The sequence below is a fragment of the Erithacus rubecula genome (genome assembly GCF_903797595.1).
Source record: "Erithacus rubecula genome assembly, chromosome: Z".
NCBI classification, from domain to species: domain Eukaryota; kingdom Metazoa; phylum Chordata; class Aves; order Passeriformes; family Muscicapidae; genus Erithacus; species Erithacus rubecula.
The window spans coordinates 16,436,057-16,458,701 of NC_136661.1; the positions used below are offsets into that span (position 1 = coordinate 16,436,057).

General features: G+C 45.4%; 2 protein-coding genes across 2 annotated transcripts in view; both read left to right on the top strand.

The window, feature by feature from the left end:
- DHX29 (DExH-box helicase 29) overlaps positions 1 to 7,062 on the top strand; it is a 30,205-nt gene extending 23,143 nt beyond the window's left edge. The window contains exons 24-28 of the mRNA XM_079330415.1: positions 175 to 477; positions 1,783 to 1,914; positions 3,422 to 3,518; positions 4,259 to 5,560; positions 6,251 to 7,062. Coding sequence (XP_079186541.1) covers positions 175 to 477; positions 1,783 to 1,914; positions 3,422 to 3,518; positions 4,259 to 4,314 — 588 coding nt within the window. The 3' untranslated portion in view covers positions 4,315 to 5,560; positions 6,251 to 7,062. The remainder of the gene's footprint in view (positions 1 to 174; positions 478 to 1,782; positions 1,915 to 3,421; positions 3,519 to 4,258; positions 5,561 to 6,250) is intronic.
- A 731-nt stretch (positions 7,063 to 7,793) lies between these two features.
- On the top strand, positions 7,794 to 9,447 carry CCNO (cyclin O). The gene is made up of 3 exons (XM_079330562.1): positions 7,794 to 8,169; positions 8,253 to 8,438; positions 8,573 to 9,447. The coding sequence occupies exons 1-3, from the start codon at positions 7,927 to 7,929 to the stop codon at positions 9,056 to 9,058; spliced, it is 915 nt and encodes a 304-aa protein (XP_079186688.1). The 5' UTR covers positions 7,794 to 7,926; the 3' UTR covers positions 9,059 to 9,447.
- The last annotated feature ends 13,198 nt before the right edge of the window (positions 9,448 to 22,645 follow it).

Genomic DNA, 22,645 nt, shown 5'->3' on the forward strand with positions numbered 1-22,645 from the left:
TTTTTCTTATAGAAAACAGTGTAGCTTCCATTGTGGTTGCAGAAAATACAAGTTATTATTCTAGTAAGGCACTTTCCCTGGAGAGCATGAATAATTCAGATGAAGTTTTATTTTCTGCTACTGAGGTGGAGTATGTCACTTTTTAAATTCAAAACTTTACCATCCTAATTTCAGGATGTGAAGCAAGAGCTTATAAGGGTGGTCAGAGCAGCGGGGTTCACAGCACCTTCAACACAGTGTGGATGGGATGGAAATGGAGCCACGCAAGCCCTGTCTCTCAGTGAAATAGCTCTTCTTAAAGCAGTGTTGACTGCAGGACTGTATGACAACATAGGAAAAATACTATATACAAAGTCTGTAGATATTACAGAGAAGCTGGCTTGCATGGTAGAAACTGCTCAGGGTAAAGCGCAAGTTCATCCTTCTTCTGTAAATCGAGACTTGCAGACATATGGATGGCTACTTTACCAGGAGAAGGTAAGTTGAAGATAGTGAATGTAGCTAGTAGTTTGCATAAAGGTGGAGTTCTGCCTCTAGTGTATTTCAACCTAGTGTATGTTATTTAATACCGAATTGTTTTATCTTAAAGAGTCCTTTATTATCTAATGATCCTAAAGTCCATAAAAATGAGTCAACTGAGTGCTGAAGTAAAAGAAGGTGAAGCTGAAGATAATGAACAAAACCTTTTAATAGTGAAACTGGTAACTAAAAATGGAAGGCATTTTCTGTGTATTATTTAACTTAATTGTATCGCTTACTTTTTGAATACAGTCTTGTTGATTTTAATAACACTTTACACAGTAATGTATGTAGTAGTAAATTTTCAAAATCTGCTATGTTACTGTTCTAACATTTTGAAACTTGGCACTGACATGTGTAATGAAATAGAATAGCCAATTCTCTAAGGATTGCTAAACTCCTTAACTGAATTGCATTTTTTTCACTTCTTTCCTCTTCAATTAAGTATCTTGTTAGCAATTTGCTAAATTTAAGTGTTTGTATTGAGTTATACTTCTGGTATAACGGAAGTTTGACAGAAACTGCTTAATGACCAAATTTACTATAAAGAAGCAGGAAGTATTAGACTTTTGAATGCATATAAAGTGATAATATTTTTTGAGAGTTGAAACTATTTCCTGACCCCTAAGAACATTGTAGTGTGATGGCAAGATAGCAGCTAAGGTAGGTAAGTTATTCCATTAACAGTGGGGCACTTTTATATGAAGATGTGCTCTTTTTATGTCCATTCTTCCCACTACAACTTATTCCACCCCATTCTGTCATTATTTGAGCTGTTTTAAAGCCAGAAGCTGCACATGCTGAGTCCCACAGTTCATGCAGTGTATGTTTGTGTGCACTACATATGTGCATTTGCATATGTGGATGTAGATAAACTGATAAAACAGCTGCTCCCAAGGAGGATGTATGACACAAGAGTTTTTCCTGCCTTTTACTTCAGTAGTGTTATTACTTTTAGTGTTGCTTCTATGAACACCACTAGGTTAACATTCTCTCCATTTGAGCTTTAAGAAGATAAACTGTGGCTTTAGCTGACTCCCATATGTGCTTATCACTTACTTAGAGGTGACTTATTTTATGTGGTGTAAGGCAGACAAATAGCTATTGATTGTGTGTAATAACTTGTTTTGGTTGCATTTTGAAAAGGGAAAAATACTGTATTTTTTGCTTGTAGAAGTAGCAATCAAATTTAGTGTTATAGATGTTATGTGGTTAGGGATATTTTATTGCTGTTTTTAATTGTTAGTGTGTGTTTGTATGCAGGTGAGGTACACCAAGGTGTATTTGAGAGAAACAACTTTAATATCCCCCTTTCCCATTTTGCTGTTTGGTGGGGATATAGAAGTCCAGCATCGTGAGCATCTCCTGACAGTTGATGGTTGGATCCATTTTCAGGTGCATTGGAGTTATAATTAAACTACCTCTTGTGATTCCATGAGCTTTTGCATTACATAGTTAATATATCAGCTTGATTCTTGACCACTGTGTATGGGAGATGGAGACAAGAGGGAAGAAAGGGGAAGAGAATTAAAGAGGATATAGGAAATTTTATATACACGTAATGAAGTCTTAATAAATCAAAAGAATAATATTGTCATATATGGCTTGCAATAAATACGTTTCCTCTCTCTTCAAGAAAAAAGTCTTCTTCAGAAAAGGTATTGAAAATGGATGCCAACTAAACCTTTTTTTATAGGGCTTGTATTGAAAGCAGAGGAGTGTACTGTTTTACCCTTTCCTTCAATTTTATAATCTTGTAACACATTTAGCACACTGCTGTATATACTGTTCTATGGTGCAGGCAGAATTGTTTGAAAAAGAAAAATCAAATTGTAAAATAGCTACTTACTTAGGTTTGAGGTGTTTGGTTTTCTTGATTAGGTTTTTCCTTTCCACATTTGTAAGTTTTACTTGGAAATTAGAAAACAGAGTATTTTACTAGCATATTTTTGCAGACAAAATAGTTGTAATGAAAAGATCCTCTGTAAATTCTAGTAAATGGCAAGTAGTGGGTTTTGCTATCCAGGCAGCTACATGGTTGCAATTTTCTGTGCTGTTTCTGTGCTTTGGGCCTTGTGCTACTCTCAGAGACAACTATAAGCAACAAGTTTTTGCAGTCTGCTGATCCAAGTAAGCAATCATCTGTTTGAATTCACTGCTTATCATGAACAGGGAATTTTAAAAAGCAGGCACTTTGTGGCTTTTTAGAGATTCTTTTTTTCTGATCTCTGAATGGCTATAGTTGTGCAGTTGCTGGGCTAATCACATCTTATTCAGAATTTCTACTTTTGTACTGAGAGGCTCAGCAAAATATATTGCATTTTGTGCTTCTGCCATAGCACTACTTGTTGTACCAAAGGCAGCATATAGAGGAAATAAAGATTGAAGGGATTAAGGGAGGAAAATATAAAAAGAAGTATTTTTGGGAGAGGGTTCAGTATCCAAATTCCTATGAGATTTAGAAAGGCTTGTGATTGCTTTGTCAGAAGGCCTGGCAGACCTTCCAAGAGGCAAATGCTTAGCTGTTTCATTTCAGGTATAAATGTAATTTGAACTTCGTTACCTTGGGGGGAAAAAGGCAATTAATTGGATAGTTTATTGGTAAAGTAATTTCCTCTTATGCTGGTTGTGTAGGAACACATTATAAGCTACCCTTCTGAGCTGCTGTTCATCAGGCTTTGATACTACAAAAACTGGTGCTTAAAACTAAAGCCTTAATGTAAGCCCAGTCATTTTATAAGTATAGTCTCCATCATGATTATCATTACCATTAAAATTCACATATGTACATTGTGTTTGCAGGAATTTTGTTATGAACTTCTGCCTATATGTAGGGTAGTATTTTGGTCTATATTTTAGTACGAAATGTCTGATAATGCAAATGTTTGTCTTTTCTTTATAGGCTCCTGTTAAGATAGCAGTAATTTTCAAACAGCTGAGAGTTCTCATTGAGTCTGTTTTGAAGAAGAAGCTTGAAAATCCCAAAATGTCACTTGAAGGTAACTTATTGCTGACATTACTGTTTGTTTAGTGGACCTTATAGCAAATCAGGAATCATTAGTACACTGCATCCTCATACAGAAGCATGCGTGACATGAAAGTTCCATTAAGAGGCATCCAGAAAGTCCCTGCTAACCATACATATATTGTGTGTCCTCGCCTCACAAAGATCTGCACAGCTGCCATTTTAAAGATGTCCCTGGTAACAATATTCAAGCTAGTGGTAGTAACAGTGAGGCATGCATCTCAAAATAAAATTGAGATTATGTGTGGAGAATCCTAGGCATGGATGACTTGTAAGTGTTATGCAGGTTCTCAAAATCTAGGTTAACCAACAGCATGTTGGTTCCCAATAGTAAGAAATGGTGGAGCACAATTTAAAATTTGGACACTGGATGTTTAGGACATATTGTAGGTAGGGAAGAAAAGGGGCTCCTAGTAGTTGAAGTATCTATCACTTAATGGGTGAGTTAACCCACCACTTTCTTAATCTCTTGTGGAATACTGAAATGGTCGTTGGCAGTTCAGTGAATAATTTTATGATGATGTACTGTGTATGTACTGCTTGTCCTTTTGCTTGCCAAATGGTAATCACTTGTTTTGCATTTGATTCCGGCATAGCCTAAAACATTAAAAGTGTAAGTTGCTGAAAGCTAGACTTACATATTTTGAGATTCAGTTTTTGAGCTTGCTCTTTTTCATATGCTGTGGGTTTTTGTTTTTTTTTTTCCTTTTCTAGATGACAAGGTCTTATACATCATCAAAGAACTGATCAAAACAGAAAATGGTAACTGAAATCAGAAATCAGTAACAAATCAAAGCTTCAGTAATTGCAGGAGAAATATGCACTCCAACATTCATAGGAAGTATTTAAATTCTTAGTGTGATTGATACCAGCCATGATGGGGATAGACTGCATGATTTTGCATAGAATCAGCCTTTCTCTTTATCAGTTTAAAGATGAACATTGAATATGCTTAGCCTTACAGTATATTTGGTGTCGTTTGTGTTGACTATATGAATAATAACTGCAAGCAGTTTCTTTTCAAAATAGAAATGGCTGTGAACAATTCCTCTTTTTTAGATTAATGTCCTAATCATACCATCAGTACAGTGTGTGCTGATGATTAAAGATTTGGTCCTGAATCTTAATTGAGTAGAATTCCGTGTATGCAAACAGAGGACAAATGTTTTGCCTATGGGTTTCCTAAGTGATGATTTTTTTTTTTAATATCAGTTACAGTATTAAACCATTACATCTTAGAGAAGTCTTGATTTTTCTTGTGATTTACATTGAGAAGATGCTCTATAAGCATCTCTAAGATGATAGTATGGACTGCTGTGTACAAGTGCTTAGTGAGACATGTACTGACCAGCAGCTCCTCCCAAACAGAGGATGTGCGTCTTCTCACACTTGTTTCTCCTTGTTTACCCTAATCTTTGCAACTCCTGCAACTGTACTGTATTTTGTTGACCCTTTTTGGTATGTTATGTTTTGCATACTTCTGCAAGCCCCTTTCATGAGATGATTTCCCCCCTATTGATCAAAATTTATATTGACTCTCTTCAAGGAAATACCAGAGAAGCTTCCAGTGGCAGCTCTCTCCTACCCACAGTGGCTTGATGTCTGTGTTTTCCCTTGTTTCTTTAGTGCTGAATAATCCTTAACTGAGTAGCTTAAAGAGATGGTCTCATATTGCACCTATCTTCACTATTTTTAGTTATGAAGGGCAATTTTAGATTGCCAACTCAGCTTTCCAGAATAAGGAATATATTGGTGGGGAGGATTTGCTGTTAACAGTTGCAGTCAAATAGGAACTGTCTTTACAGACAGAAGCACAGTATAGGCAACTTATATTTAATCTGAAAAATAAAGGTTTTATACAGCAGAGGTAATCACATACAGAAAAAGAGTGCTGAGGAAACTGCATAAAAATGCAAGATATATGGTGCCTATCCAGTTAGATTATTGCTGTGGAACTGGTATTGCTGTTCAGCTTGCTCTCAGTTCTGGAAGAGGAGAGCTGCTTGCTAACAGCATGTTGGTGGTTGAGTGTTTTTCTATTACTGTGTCAATTGAAAGAATTTTTCCCATTATCATGCCAATGGAGCTGGCTGGGCTACACCCAGGGTCTCTGATGAGTCCAGACCAAGGGGTGGGTGGGAACAGCTCCCAGAGGGGCCTCTGAGGCTTCCGGGAGGGCACTCGCGTTTCCGGCGAGCAGAGAGGAGGACGCCTGGGATCTTCAGCCACGCTGTGGAGCACAGGAGAGCCAGACCCTCTGCGATCACCTGCCCTGCATCTGCCCCGTTCCAGCCTCCTGCCTCTGCGGACACAGCTGATCCCCCGGACACACACGGTGAGCGAGGAGCCGCCGCTCCAGCCCGTTCCCACCGAGACCGGCGTGGCCACTGCCACCCCCTCCTCCCGCCTGCCCTCGGCAGCTCCGGGCTGGGACTAAGCACAGAGAGAGCGTGCTTGCATCTAAAGGGACTGACACTGAGTTATCTATTCTGTTCTGTTAGCAATTTTAACAACTGCTGTTGTTTTCTGCCAAGTACAGTTAGATATATTAGTAAAAGAGCTGTTATTCCCACCCCCTTATCTCTGCCTCAGAGTCCTTGATTCAAATAATTATAATACTTGGGGGGAGTGGAACCAAAGTCTCTGATTGAAAGGGAAACTTCTGCCCCTACTGGCAGACACCTGTCCTTTCAAACCAGGACACAGCACTGAAGGAATAGGAAATCATACCTGTTTTTCTTCTATGCATTACAATAACCTAGTGGTAGTTCTGATTTCATAGCAGACAGGAAGGGACTTCTGGGGGATTTTTACACTACCATTTATGCAAGGAAGCATTTGAACAAGTTTTTTTCTTAGACCTTAAGACCTCAACTTTACCTTCAGTATTCCCACAATGAATTCAAAACCTGCAAATTGCATTCATTGAAGATGATAACTAAGTCTGTACCCTAAAGAAATTTCCTAGGTTTTGGTTGATGTTTTATTTGTATCCTTTGGAAATGCAAATTAGAAAATGTCTCAATAATTCAGTAACTAGCAAGCTTGTCCTTTTGGATTTGAATTTTGCAAATTAATTGTTGGTCTTGGATGGTTAAATCCTAGGTAAAGTATGAATTCTGTTTGAGTCCTTTTTTCTTATTCAACTGCGATGAATAAGAGTTTTTTTCCATTTATAGGTCGTAATGTTGAAATTCAGCAGTAATTCTTTGTGCTTCTCTAGCATGCTCAGCTTTGTATTCTTTTAAATAAATGAATGAAATAAGGGGATATGTTGTAATAACTGGGAAATTGCACAATCTTGTGTGTGAGCAACAGTTTTCTGCAAAACAGATTAGGGAGATCACACTGTCATGTACAGATAAGCACAGTTATCTTAAAAAAAAAAAGCAAACAAAAAACATGCCATGCTGACTTTCTGCTTCTGTACTACACATGAGAAAATTTTGTTCCTTTACTCTTTTGGGTGGATGAACTTTCTCTTGTGCTTTATTTATTTAATAAAGACTTCCGTTAACGCCTTTGTGTTACTTTTCTCAAAGCATTTTTCAGACACAAGACCATTCAGTATCTCTGGATCTTTGTTACCATAATCTCAACTGTGGTCTGCAATGTGCTCTTTCTTTCTTTTTAAAGGTATATGTTCTCCTCGTCTCTGTCCTCAGCTTGGAGACAGTTTCTTCTCCTGCCATTCACGTTGTAGAATTCCCACCTCCTCTGTGCAGCTTCTTGAAGCTTATTTCCCAGTGCTTAGTGCAGGAGAGGTGGTCTTTCTGTATCTATAGCACACTATGAATGGGTGTTTGGAGTGCAGGACTGTTATGATTCTCCTGTGTTCAGCTCTTTAAAACAGTGGTCCATCATACACTTACATCCATGGACTATTTATAACTGAGATCCAGATTGTCCCGTGATCTCCAGCATTCCTCGTGGTGTATTTTTGCTGTTTCTGATGACTGCACTGAAAGTGTTACTTAATGACGTATTACTTTTCTGGGGAGTGAGCAGTAGCTTACGAGGTTCCGAGTTGAACTGTTAGGAACTGGAATGACGGCTGCACTGATAATAGCAAAATCGATGCAGCAGGTTCAGCTGGCCGCATTCGTGGGTTTAGGGCACTGCTGCCCCGTTTGCTCCGGCCGAAGAGGCCGTGGTCGGGAGGTACAGTCTTCCGGCCCGAGGGCAAGCGGCAGACAAGAGACAGACGTTTCGATGGCTCAGATTTTGTTTTGGAGACGGTGGTCCCCTGAGTGCCCAGACGACCTCCCCAGGCGGGCGGGGCGAGGTGGCTGGGAGGCGGGCGGTGACAGCTTTGGCCGCCACCACGCCGCTCAAATAGCCAGCGCTGCTACCGGAGCGCAGCTGGCGCGGGCGCGCACCCCATGGTGACGGCGGCGGGCGGGCGGCGCGGCGGCGCTCCGGAGCCCCGGCGGCCCGGCAGCTCCCCCGGGGGCTGCCCGCGGCGCCCGGCACGGCGGCGACGCCTGGGGACGGCGGCGGCGGCGGCGGGGGAGAGCGCGCAGGAGCTGCAGGCTTTCCGCGACTACGGGGAGAGCTGGTACCGCTCCCGCAAGGGGCTGGAGAGCCGCTTCCAGCCGCGGGAGCCGCTCGCCCGGCAGCCGCAGGTGGGCGCGACGGGGCCGGCGGCGGGGAGCGGGCAGAGGAGCCCGGTGTCGGCCTCGCCTGATCCCCGCTGCCGGTGCCGTAGGTGACGGCGGAGGCGCGCTGCAAGCTGGTCAGCTGGCTCATCCCCGTGCGCCGGCATTTCGGGCTCTCCTTGGAGGCACTCTGCCTGGCCGTCAACATCCTCGACCGCTTTCTTGCCACCACCCCTGTGGCAGCCGACTGCTTCCAACTCCTGGGGGTAACAGCACTGCTCATCGCCTGCAAGCAGGTAGGGCTGACCCGCCGCCAGGGTCTCTGCAGCCCGCCGGGGCCAGCCTGAGAGTGCCACAGAAAGGCTGGGGTCCGCGCCAGCTCCCTTGCGCTTCCTGGCGGCAGCGTCCTCACTCCTGTCCCCACTCGCAGGTGGAGGTGCACCCTCCTAGCGTGAAAGAGCTCCTCGCCCTCTGCTGCGACGCTTTCACCCGCCAGCAGCTCCGCAACCTGGAGTGCATCGTCCTGCATCGCCTGGACTTCGACTTGGCGGCGCCCACCATCAGCTTCTTCCTGGAGCACTTCAGCCAGGTGCGGCTGGACGCCCGCGGAGCAGACGCGGGGGAGGCGGCGGACGCCCGGAGCCTGGCGGCGAGCGTCGCGGAGCTCAGCCTGGCTGACTATGCCTTCACCAAATACGTGCCCTCTCTGCTGGCCGCCAGCAGCCTGGGACTGGCGGACCGGCTCCTGCGCCACCGCAGCCCCCTGGACCTGCGGGTCAGCGGCTACCCGGAGGAGCTCCTGCGGGACTGCATGGACCAGCTTCAGCTCCTGGTGTCTCTGAACGAGCGGTCCCTGTCTCTCCTCCTGCCCTCGGAGGTGGTCCAGAAGTGCTCCTGGCTTGGGGATGACCGCTGACAGTCGTGTGGTGGTGTCTACGGCTCTGGCTCGGCTTTTATGCCCCACAGAGACGGTGCAGTCTGATCCACTAAGCCTTAGTGTCATTGGAGCTTAAAAATTAGATGGCATTTTACCAACAGTTTTGTGTCACGTCATCTGCATTGTTGCTTTGCTATATTTTTTGAGTCAAGCATGTAAATAATTTACAGAATCTCACGTACTGTGTTACTTGATTGGAGGGTGGTCCCTGAAATAACGGTGTAAGGACCAAATGAATGTCAAGTAGACTCTTTTCTACTTGTTACCTCTATTCGTTTATTTGCTGGCTGTACGTGGGCACACCTGGGAGAGGAAACACTGGCACATAACGAATTCACCCTGTCAGTCAACTCAATCCCCCACAAAATAAAGATGCCCAATAGTGTCATTCCCTGTGATGTCTGTATAACTTGGATCAAGTACATCTTGGGTTATAAGATACCAGTATAACCCAATTCATAACTTCCTATAAAATGTAATAGCTAGCATATGGTTACCTAGTTGCTTAATACTTAAATAAACGGCAACTCTACAGGTGAATAGTTTAAAAAATAGACAAGCATAGTTTCCAGAATAGAACGGTATAGCTATACTGGGAAGCAGCAGGATGTACTAATGAGTAATTGGCAAATTAAAGTAGTAAAGCGTAAGTAAATCAATAAACCAAATTATCCACAAAATGAAGAATTTAGTCTGGTGACATCCAGAAAGACCAAGGAACACCATAGCTATACATGCTCCAAAGACAAAACTGAAAAGTTCAGATGCGAGGAAGATGCCTAAATTGAAGAAGACCCTCAAGACCACCTAAATTGGGGAAACATAAGCACAGTAAAGAACAATTTATAATCTTGAGACAGCATTATGTAAATCCGGTACATATATGATGATGTTATAATGACGTAGCAATATTAAGCAATACTTATATATAAATAAACCACAGCACTTGACAAGGGTGGATGAGTTAGGTGGAGAAATCCCCCTCGCCTCCAGCGCTGCAATAAACAAATTTATTTACCTCTATACAAACCAGTCTGTGGGATTTTATTTCTAGCCATCGAGCATTACCCCTTTCAAACCAGCACCCTCTAGCTTTAAAGTGGTGTTAAAAGACCTCGTAGACGCCAGGTGCCCTAGGGAGCGCTCGCCTTTCAGTGCTGGGGACCCGGACTCCGGGCGGCGCTTCAAGTCCTGCCTGCCGTCAGGAGTTGAGGCAGAACACGCGAACCTTGTCCACGCTGCTATTACAGGAAATGCCACCACGGGGGAATAAGGGACAGCTCATCCTCCGCCAAGCCCGGCGGTGATTTCAGCTGGACTTGTCGTAACAGCGGGTGGGACCCTCTGCCGTGCGAGGGTACTCTCTCCCGGTGCGCAGATCGGTACATTGAAGATGCCATAGGCGGATTTTTTTCTCCTACACCAGACACCTCACCCCGTCCCCTGTCCCCTGTCCCCCGTGGGACGCAGACGGCCCCTACCCCTGTAACGACATTTAACAAACACATTACAAAAACCACCCCAGCCCCCAGGCTGTCGCCCGCGCTGCCCGGCAGAGACCCGCGGGGCTGAGCGCGGCACCGAGGTGCTGTGGGACTGACGGCCGAGGTGGCTGGGCCGCCCGCGCCTCTCGAGTTTCCCTCGGGGCAGTCCCTCGGCCCGCCCAGGCTCCGCGGGCGCGGGGAAGGGCTCCGCGGGCGCGGGAGCGGGCGGCGCGGCCCGGCCCGGCGCGGGAGGTTTCGGCGCCCCGGAGGAGGGAAGGAGGGCGGGGGACAGCCCCGCCATGGCCGCGGCCCCCGCACCGCTGATCGCGGGGCGGCGCCGAGCGGGACGCGGGGCGGAGGGCGCCCGCCGGCACCGGAGCTGGAGCCGAGACCGGGGCCGTGGTGCCAGCATGGAGCAGGGCGGCCGCCGCCGAGCCTTCGACAGCATCTGCCCCAACACGGTCCAGGGCCCGCCCGCCCGCCTAGCCAAGAAGCCGGCCCGGCCCGGCGGGGGCACGGCGTGGGCTCCCCCGGCCGCCCCGAGCCCCCGAGCTCCCCCGCCCCGTCCGCGCCGCAGCGGCGCCTCGCCGGCCCCCGCTGCGCCCGCCCTCGGTGAGTCAGCCTGCGGCGGACAGCCTTAACCCCCAAGCGCGTACCCTTCCCCGTTCCTCCTTCTGTGCCCCTCTGGTGTCCTCCATCGTGATGCCCAGCCCTGCATCCCCCGGCCCTGACATCCCCACCTTACCTCCCCGCAGTGTTCCTCCTGTCATGACCCCTCCACATGACCCCCATCCCTTCCGTGCCTTTGCACCCTGTTTCCCAGCCCTGCATTCCCCAACCATGCACATCGAGGATGCCCCCAGCCGTGCTCCTCGTTTTGCAGTGTGTCCCTGGCTACATCCACCCCTGCCCGCGCTACTCACCTCTGTCTCTGACTGTCTCCAGTGCTCAGCACCATCAACTGGCAGGATTTGGCAGCCTCTGCCCCCATCCTTCCCACCACCCCAGCTGGCCCTGTGACCCTGCAGCAGGTAAACCTACTGTTCACAACAGCCTAGGCTGCATTTAGCAGCTGGAGGGGTAGCTCTCTCAAGAAGATGGGTGCTGGCAACTCCCCTAGCCTCGGGTTTCCCACCTGTGAAATGAGCACAGCAGAGGACAGCATCTTGTCCCATGTGTCAGATAGGTTAGTGGCAAACGGGGAGGGGACACTGCCTCGGGCTGCAGAAACTGTTATAAGGTGCTGAGCACAGGCAGCTGACACTGTTGAAACAGTATGGGCAGTGGTGTGGGTTCGTCTGAGCCCTGGCCCCTGCACACAGGATCATTTTCTTCACCCCTGACAGGGTCCCTGCTTCCAGGATGGGCCAGAATTTGATTTCCAGGAATTCAGAGATACTGTCGGTGATTTTATATCTGGCAAGTAGATATTTTTCCTTGCCTGAGCCAAATGTACCTGCATGTTCACATCTGCAGTCATGCTGCATCCGGTCTCCTCTTTTTAGTTTTTCTTTTTTTTTTTTTTTTTTTTTTCCTTGCTTTACTTTTAGTATTTTGAATGCCCACTCACTGCATACTTGACTCACCATGGGACAGCCTGTGAGGTAATGAACTCCTGCTCACCCCCTTAAAGAACTGAGCTGTCACTAAGTTTTCTAAGGGAGACAAATTAAATCCAAACAGATTTAGGATGCACAGTTGTCACAGTAAAAGCATTTCAGGACATCCCAGAGGGATGTTTAGAATGAGAATTGTGTGTTGGGGGGAACAGACATGAATACATCCATTTAATGCTTATGGCTATTCCTTCCAGATGTATCCACATTAATGCCACCGCCTCTGGACTGTACTGACTATGATTTCTCACTCGGTGAAGAGGTGGTCTTTGGCTCCTGCACCCCGCAGCTGCAGAGTAGTATGCTGGTGCAGGTGCCCCCACAGCACCAGTCTTCCCCTGAGCCATGCTGGAGAGACCTGGCAGACCAGCACCAGAAAGCATTGGGAGATGCCCTGGAAGAAAGCAGCCAGGTAGGGATTCCGAAGCCCTCCCCAGCCTGCGCTGGGTTTGTTCTGTTCCATCCTGCTTGAGGCAACTGCAAGGCCCTGGTGTGCAGCATCCCCTGGCCCCTGCACAGGGGGGCTGTCTCAGCCACTACTTTTCGCATTTTTCCGTCACAGCTGCAGGAGACCCTCACACAGCGGCAGGAAGAGCTGGTGACACTGCGGGAGAGCAACGTGCAGCTGAAGGAGCTGGCGAGCCAGGCCAGGAAGCTGGCCGCTGTCCTTGACGTGAGTGCTGCCCACCGTCTGGCCTGGCCCCATGTCCCTGCTGGTTCTGGGGGACAGTGCGATGTTGGGTGCAGGGGGGAAGAGGGTGCAGGGTGAGGCACCATGGGGTGGGACAGGGCCTGGGGGGCCGGGGAGATGTGGAATGGGGTTGCGCAGTGTGGGGCTTGTGGGAGTTGTGTGGTGCGTGACGGGCTGGTGTGGGGTGGACGGGATGGGACAGGGTCCCGTGGATTGGGGGAAAGCAGCGTGGGGTGGAGCAGGCGATTGGGGGATCAGCGAGGTACAGTTCAGGGCAGGGCAGTGAGGTGTGGGAGGCCGCTGTGCGGTATGGGATGGAGCGGTGGGGCACAGTGTGTGCGGGACAGGACGCCACTGTGCGGTGCCGATAGCGAAACTCGCGCTCCCTCTCGCCGGCAGACGCTGATGCTCCCGCAAAGCGCCGACTGCACAGCCCTTCCTTCTCCTTCTCCTCCTCCTCTTCGTCCTTTACCTCCTCCTCCCTCCGCTGCTGCCGCGGCCGCGGCCCCGGCCGGGAGCGGTCTGGAGGGTGCGGAGGGCGTGGACGCCATGCTGCGCGCCGTGTCGGAGAAGTGCCGCGTCGCACTGCGGAGCCTGGGTGGCAGCTCGGGGGGCAGCCCCGGGGGCAGCCCGGGACACAGCCCGGGACACAGCCCGGGACACAGCCCGGCAGGCAGCCCCACAGCCAAGCGCCCGCGGCCGGGCCCGCGGCTGCACGGCGCCTTCCGCGGGCTGCGCACCGGCCGCGCCGCGCCGCGCCCGCTCGGCGGGGAGCTGGAGGGCGGCGGCAGCCTGCGGGCCGCGCTGGGCGAGCCGGGCGCCATCCGCACCCTGGCCTTCCCGCAGGGAAACGCCTTCACCCTCCGCACCGCCGCCGGCGGGCACCGCTTCCGATGGGTGCCGCGCTGAGAGCCCCGCGGCTCCGGGCGGAGTGTCCCGGGCAGGGCCGAGCGGGGCCTCCGCAGCGTGAGGCTGGCAGCGCGCCCCGCCCGACGGCGGGCTCCCCATTTTCTCTTGGAAAAGGGGTATTCGCCCTTTCCCCTCGCTGCCGGAGAAGTGACGGGACGAGCGCGGCCGGGGCCACCGCGCCCCAGCGAGGATCCTGCGCCATGGGCACGGCCACGACTCCTGGGCCAGCCGCTTTCCATCAGTAGCTCCTAATGAGTGTAATGAAAACAGAAATTAAACGAAGATACGACCGGTTTTATCCAGAGATTTTTAGTCAGCTGAGCGGACTAGCGCAGCTGACAGGGCAGCGGCTGGAGTTGGCCTGTGTGAAAGCAGAGTGGTCGTCCCAGGTGGTTAAACACGAAGCTGCTCTATCAAGGAATTTTACACGCACGATGTTTACAAAGTGCACTTGTATCGTTCATGTGTGCAACTGTATATGCATATTTCTACTTGTTATGATGATTAAATGGTGCTTTAAATTGCCATTTTATTTGTAGAGATTTAATGCAAACTTCATTTTGCATCAACTACGCATAATTGCTTTCATTAGAGCAAAGATAGCAGAAAACATCTCTGATAGAATGGAGATAGGAAGTTTTAGAATAAAACATGCTGCTTTTAGCTTTCAATGGTTCTAATTTACATAAAGAAGAATGTGAAGAGTAATGTTTAACTGTTCTGACCGGATAAATTTTATTTCACCCACTAGTTTGAAAGCTGAGCCACTAATAACACTCCTGAAACAGTACCTGGTATTTCTGTATTACACAAGTGACACACTGCTCCACCTGGGCTAGGGATTTGCTCCCTGTGAAGTTACTGTTTTTTCAGCATTCAGCTTTCCCAGTATCCTTGCATGGGTCCATGTACATTAACAACAGTCCAACTGTGACAGGCTTGTACGATGGTTAAGCTGACAGCACATCATCACCTCAGTGGATTTCCTAGGGGAATTGAAACCCTGCACATACTGATGTGCTTTGAGCAAGCAAAGATGTATTCAGAAGCAGAATGGTTGTTGTTGCCAGCACAACATGTAGTTGTATGGCTGCTAGGAGAGTGGTCATTGAGTAGCTGAGGTCGTTCATGTTTGCAACACTGACATTTTTCTCGCAGGAGTGGTGCTGAGGCCCTTTCTGGGATGCTGCGGGCTCAGCTCCAGGAAGACTTCAAAGATATTTACATTTCTGCAGAAGACCTTTGACACTTTGGCCAAAATCCTGTATGAAAGCTGTGGTTTGACAGCAGACAGAAGAGACAGAACCTTCCTGTCTGCACTGAATTCAGCAGGGAATAAACTGATAACAAAAGGTAGCTTCTATATAGATATATATATTCCTCCCAGTGTCTTTTGTGAAATTAAACACAAAATATACAGTATGTACAATTATGTAATGCTCTTAAGAATATTAATTCCTCAGAAATGAAGTGGCACACCAAAAATGTACACTTCTTGTAGGATGCAACAATGAAATAACCACCCTGCTGGACTGTGACTGCTGTTGATCTTGCTGCTACTTCAAGTCTTTTCAGAATTACAAATATGTTTCCCCACTTTTTCAGTGAACCTGCTATGGCATTTCCATTGATTACTCACAGTTTTCTATGGAAAAAGGATCCTTGATTAATTTTGAGATGTAATCTAAAAGCAGTAGAAAATTATCGTAAGTTTTGTTGGGTTGATGTGGCCAGAAATGTGTGTTCTATCGCCACCTATTAAAACCGGGTGGGGTAGTGATTCCTTATCTCCATGGCACATACCATCTGCTAATGGGCCATCTTTAAGACGCAGTCATCTTTATCTTTTCCACAACCCATCCTCCCTCCAGGAAGATATCATCTGCTGCTGGGCCATTAAGACCCACTGTATGACTGATAAAATTGCATCAACCCACTGGGAGATGCTCCAGCCAGGGGGAGGAGCCAAGCATTTCCTACCTAGATAAAAACTGAGATTTTGAACAACAAGTTATCCTTCTTTCCACTGGATTCCAGAGGAGAAGCCAGCTTTTCTACATCATCCCTGGACTTTTGGAGGACAGTAGCACTGCTTCAGCAGAACCACATCTGCCACTGCAGGAGAATGCAGCCACCATTTAAGGGGACTGCTACCAACACCCTGACTGACAGGATGTCAGGTTGTATTCTGACTCTGTGATGGGTTTTTTTTTTTTTTTAGTTTGCTCTTTGCAATACTGTATTTCTATTTTAATTTTCCTAGTAAAAGACTGTTATTCCTATTTCCCATATCTCTGCCTGAGAGCCCCTTAATTTCAAAATTATAATAATTTGGAAAAAGGATGTTTACATTCTCCATTTCAAAAAGAGGCTCCTGCCTTTCTTAGCAGACACCTGTCTTTTAAACCAGGACACTGGGACAGAGACCAATATGGCACCCACAGTCCTTTCCTTCTTAGAAGTGAGAATTCCTTACTTCCTCCCACCTGACACATAAAAACTGAAGCACACCCCCAGGCTCTGACAGAGAGACCCACATGGCTCTGACATCTACATACATATGTCTATCCATACAGATATATATACATATATTTATACATACATATGTATATCTATATAGATAAAGATATAAAAAGTTATATGTAGACGTATTATTTTTGTAGTAAGTGGCCATCCCTTCAAGATGTCTGTTGAGTTAATGTAGTCCATGACTATGGGCTGTATCCTTTCTAGACATCTTCCAGAGCAGGAGGGCGTGTGTGATGTTGGCTGGCTGTGAGCTGCATCAGCTCAGAATTTGTGCACATAGAGCAGTCCATCCTTGCATCCATGGTAGTTAAAGCATACAGTGGCAGAGTCATTCAGCAACCAATATTATACAATTCAGTATTACAGACTGTTCCCACCCAAAAATCAAACCTCCTTGAGGTACACATGTTTCTGTGTCCTTCTGCATTACCCACCAAGTGCATCCAAGTACTTGTGCAAAAGCAATCCCATGGATGTATTTGCCTTCTCGAGGCAGGACTAACCCCAAATGCCTTCCCTAAGGGCCATCCTGTGGTTCTTTCCACTGTAAATATATAAAACTTGCCTTGGTGCATTTCTGGTAGTGTGATGTAACCAGTCTGCCACAGTTTGGGATAACCAGGGAGAGGGTGCCCATGGTTAAGTCCACCCCTCAATCACGAACCAATCTGGATATTTCATGTCTTCCCTGGTGACCTGAGGCATCATGGATACATTGAGACAGAAATAATTCACCTTTGTGTTTCCATTCCAGATTGTACTGAGACACTTCAACCTTGTCAGCTTGATCCATCTCTCCACTGTTTTATTCATTATTGATATTATTCAGTAGCCCAACTCTTGGGTATTGTGCACCTACAAAATGTACTTTATAGCCATCTTCTCCATCCAGACAGAGGTGCCACACTTCAGCAGCCCAGATGGGTTTTCCTCTGCACTGCCAATTGGTCTTTTTTCATTGGTTCAGCCAGCCCTACAGAGCGTTTGCCATCATCAGCAAGTCAGTGTAGACATGGAGCACTGACAATTTCCCTCATTCAGTGATGTCTAAAGCCAGCTGGACAGCTTTCAGCTTTGTGAACTGACTGGATCCACCTTGCCACTAGTGTAGGACTCCACACAACACCTTTCCACTTTCAATCTGTCCTTACAATACATCAGGAACCATCGGTGAAGAGAGTGAATCACTTTATATTTTCTGGCAGCTGATTGTAGCGTCGGACCTCCTCAGCATGTGCAACCTTTTGTTCTTTGGTGATGACAATCCAAAATTTTCACCTTCAGGCCAGTTTGTAATGACTTCCAAGATCCCTGGGTGATTGAGAGGTTTCCTGTTAGAGTTCACAGTGTGGTCAGAGCAATCCATTTATTCCATGTAGCATCAGTGGCATGTTGCATGGAAGGCACTTTCCCTTTGAGCATCCAGTCCAGCACTGGCAGTCAGGATGCTGAAGAGGCTGTGCTTCAGTGCCAGTCACTTCTGACACAGCTCAAATCCCATCATGAGCTGCAAGGATCCCTTTTACAGCTGGGGTGTAGGTGGCCTCAGATCTTTTGTATCCCTGACTCCAGGGCTTGTCTTTGAGTCTCCTGGGCAACTTTCATCAGGACTCCAGGAAGGATAATTTTGCCTGTTTTCAGTTTAAAGCACATTTTTCACATCTTGTCCTGCCCTGTCTGGCCCAGGAACTACTCCATGAACAATCTCCTGTTTCATTTGTTCAAAAGTTTGTTGTTGTTCAGGACTCCACCTGAAATAATTCTTCTTTAATGCCGCCTGATGGAGAGAGTTCATGATCTGAGGGCTTGTGATCTGGAATATGAATTCTGCAAACCCCACAGCACCTAGGAAAGCCTTGTTTCCTTCTTATTGGTTTGTGGGGGCATAACTGCTGTTTTATTGAACACATCCACTGACATTTGACTATATCCATTTAGTCATTTACTCCTAAAGCCTGAATTTTCCAGGTAGGTCCTTTGACCTACTTGGGTTTATGGCAAAGCAAGTCTTCAGTTGATATTGAATGCCTGAGAATCTTGCTTTTCAGTTTACTTACTGGCTGCAAAGAGTTTTCTTTTGAAAGCAGAATAAATATCCCTACTGTTCTACTCTAATGGGCTTCCTCTGCCTGTCACCAGAGTTTTGTACCTTTGTAATTCCCTGACTCAGGTGGAACTCAGGTAGAATTAGGTGAAGGAGGTTTCCTAACAGATTTCAATTTGACTTCCAACAGGTTGTAGCCTTGGGACATTTTGCACCATTTTTCAAGGTGAGAGGTAAAGAGTGCTACAAGATCACTATTGAACCCATGGCACACCACAGCTCAGCTTTCCAATGGCCCTAAATAAGGTTTTTTTTCTCTCAGGAAATCCCTTCATATTATTTTCTTCACAAATGATTTGTGACTTAGGGATGATTGCATAAGTGATAAGAGGTAGGCACCCAGCACTTCTACACAGCATTCTTCAGAAATCTAATTAGAGCTATCAAATATGCATTCACATGATTGGAGCAATGGACAATACTTCAGGATATTCTGGGTTGTGCAGTGCAGAGCAAGTGCATACCAACAAAAGAAAGAGGAAAGGAAGAGATGAGGGTAAAATCAACAGCTGAATCCCTCAGCTGGCCTCTTTATGTGAAAGGTATTATTAATGAAACAGATACAGAGATATTTATTCTAAAAAATATGCAATTTTATTCTTGTTTGGTCTGATTGTCTCTAGTGTAGTTAATTTTATGTACGTTCATAGTGTGCTCCTCTCTTTTTAATTTTGCAATAGAATTTTTATCTCCAGATGAAATTCAGAGTCTCCTTTGTCTCAGTGGGCACTTGAGTGGGTTCAGGAATCCAGCAGTTCCAAGGTCTTTGCAGGACTGGAGGCTCACATGTCTCTGAGAGGGGCTAGAAGAGATTTGTATCTCCTGTGAGAGAAGGAATTTTACAAATTGTGGGTTGGCAGAGATGATTTGACCTGTACCTATACCCTGAATATCGAGGAATGGTTTTAGAAGCTTAAAAAATGAAAGAGTTGAAATAGATTAACATGTCCTACAGAGTAAGGTGCCAACTGGGTATCTTCAACCTGAAGTTTGTAAATGCTGAGGGTACAACTTAACCTGTGTCATCTAGAAACTGCATACCTGGTCTGCTGAACTCCTTGTCTCAACAGAGAAGTGACAGATATTCTTTGTAAATTTGTAGATTGTAAAGATCTATTTTGAGCTGATGATTGCAAATGGATCAGTTTTGAAACAGTGAAACAGAAAAACAAACCCAAAAAATCCATTTTAACTGAAAACTTAGATTATGAGTTCAACTATATTGAAAATTCAGTTGGACACAATTCCCTAAATATTAGTCTTTGGAAGTGAAACCAGGGACTTATTTCCACTGCAAATCACATGGAGATGCAACAGAATTTAAGGAACTCACAGCTGTTGAAGCTGAACCTGTCAGTAATTACTTGAGTGAAACATGCCTGCATTGAGAGATGACAGTGCTTTTTAAGCTGTATAGGTAATTACCCTTATCTGGGAGAGAATGTTAGAACCCTTGCCTTGTGTCCAAGACAAAATGAGAGGAATCACCTACAGCAGGTGCCTGAGGCCTTGTATATAGCTGCAATTCATTATTATTCTGAGCCATAATTACTTTTTGCCATACTTAATTGTACAATAACATGCAGCACTTCGGTGCTAGTAATGTAGAAATAATTATTTTGCTATCACTAGAAGCTGCTAGGGAAGCTTTAGAAAGAACCATGTCCAAGTGCTATTTTGGCAGTTTATTAATCCAGACCCTCAGGATTCCACAATGAAATATTACTTAGGCACACAGTTGGCAGCTGGCAATGAGCCCAAAGATTCTTTTTTTCAGCTGGAGTTTATCCAAGGCTATATAAAATGTAGTTTTACATTGTATGCAGTCTCTAATACCTGCACAGGGTCCCAGCAAGTTGGAAGCCTTGACTTGGACTGTAGCAGTGGTGTGCTGAAATGGATTTGTACTGTGCACAAACAGAACAAAACAAAACAAAAAAACCAAAACAGAACAAAACAAAACAAAACAAAACAAAACAAACAAAAAAAAAAAAAAAAGGAAAGAAAAGGAAAGGAAAGGAAAGGAAAGGAAAGGAAGGAAAGGAAAGGAAAGGAAAGGAAAGGAAAGGAAAGGAAATGAAAAGGAAAGGAAAGGAAAGGAAAAGGAAAGGAAAGGAAAGGAAAGGAAGGAAAGGAAAGGAAAGGAAAGGAAAGGAAAGGAAAGGAAAGGAAAGGAAAGGAAGGAAAGGAAAGGAAAGGAAAGGAAAGGAAAGGAAAGGAAAGGAAAGGAAAGGAAAGGAAAGGAAAGGAAAGGAAAGGAAAGGAAAGGAAAGGAAAGGAAAGGAAAGGAAAGAGAAAGGAAAGGAAGGAAAGGAAAGGAAAGGAAAGAAAGGTAAGGAAGGAAAGGAAAGGAAAGGAAGGAAAGGAAAGGAAGGAAAGGAAAGGAAAGGAAAGGAAAGGAAAGGAAAGAAAGGAAAGGAAAGGAAAAGGAAAGAAAAGGAAAGGAAAGGAAAGGAAAGGAAAGGAAAGGAAAGGAAAGGAAAGGAAGGAAAGGAAAGGAAAGGAAAGAAAGGAAAGGAAAGGAAAGGAAAGGAAAGAAAAGAAAAGGAAAGAAAAGGAAGAAAAGGAAAGAAAAGGAAAGAAAAGAAAGAAAAGGAAAGAAAAGAAAAGAAAAGAAAAGAAAAGAAAAGAAAAGAAAAGAAAAGAAAAGAAAAGAAAAGAAAAGAAAAGAAAAGAAAAGAAAAGAAAAGAAAAGGAAAGAAAAGATGTTGAAGAGTGAAATTCTAGAGAAAGGCCTGGGATGGATGACTTAGCAGGACAGGTTTTGATGTGTTCATGGAAAAGCAAAACCAGGAAATTACCATAGTGTGCTGATGAAGATATCGACTATTGTTTTATGAAAGCTGAGTCACATTAAAATTGAAAATCCTGGGAGTCAACTGTATGTTACATGAAAGTGAATATAATTTATCAAAATGCACTTATCCCTTGGTGTCCTTGTTTGCTTGGTTTTCTTTGCTTCCACCTCTCTCTTCTTAAACCAATAAAACCAAAAAGTAACAGATGACACAAATTCCTCCTGAGCTAAATGGAGCCTTGATCTACTCTCATATGCTTGCCAACCAGGCTTGTCATTATTGATAAATTTAGAGTTGGAAATAAAAGAGATTTAGATAGGTGAAAGTCCGGCCCAAATCAGCAAAAGCCAGAAAAATGTGTATATAGGCAATATTCAGTCTTTTATATATAATGTCCATGCACAAAATGCATTCTTGCTGTGACAGAATGCAGTGCGCAAATAACAGTTACATTTTTTTTTCTTTGTTTCCTCGCTTGCATAGGGGATGTGATTTTCCTTAATGTTTAAGTGTTTGGGTTCATTGGAAGAGTAAGAGTGGACAGTGATTTCTAGAGCTCACTCCTCTCATGTTCATAATCACTTTTACTGTGCTGGCAAAGATAAATGCAATGGGAGATTTCTAATGAGCAGAGTACTGAATTGAGATGTTAATTGTTGGTTTTAATGTGAGCCCCAGCAAAGAAGCAGGAACTATTTCCTCCTCTTGTCCTCTTAATTACCTCTCCTTTGTACAGCTAAAATGAAGCTTTGAGTTCATTGTACAGCTAAAAGGAAGCTTTGAGTTCATTGCCAGAATATTCCAGTTACCTGGTCAACAATATTTCATTCTGGAGTCTAAACAACAGCTGCTCACTGCAGTGTGAAATGATGTGATGGGAACAGCCACATGATTCGAGTCCCTATTTCTTTCCTGATTCCTTCCTTCCTTCCCCTTGCTTGCCTTGTTTTCTGTTGCAGGTAGAAATACTCGAGGGTCAAAACCGCCTTTAATAAACAAGAACCACCAACTACTATAACTGCTGGCCACTTAGAAACACTTAGCCCGGGGTTTTGTCCGTACTGCTGTTCCTCTAACCCACTCAGAAACACTTAAGAATCTAGCAGGCAACAAGATTGGGATCTTTCCACTATACTGGCTGAAAATCTAAAGAGAACAATGAAGAAATACAGGAAGAAAAATTAAAATGTTTTCATATCTCAGGATCTCTGCTCAGTAAGCATATAACAAAGCTGGACATATTTTCCCTCTGGCAGGAAGCTGGAGGCTTTGGTTTCCAGAAATTTCTCTTGATTGCAACTGCAAAATGGAAACAAATTTTTGCCTCTGTATGTTCAACAAAATTTTCCCACCTCTTTCAAAGTTCAGACCTGTGGTAAATCTTGTTCAGAGCCCTCACACTGTTAATCCTTTTCTTAGCACAATTTTTTACATC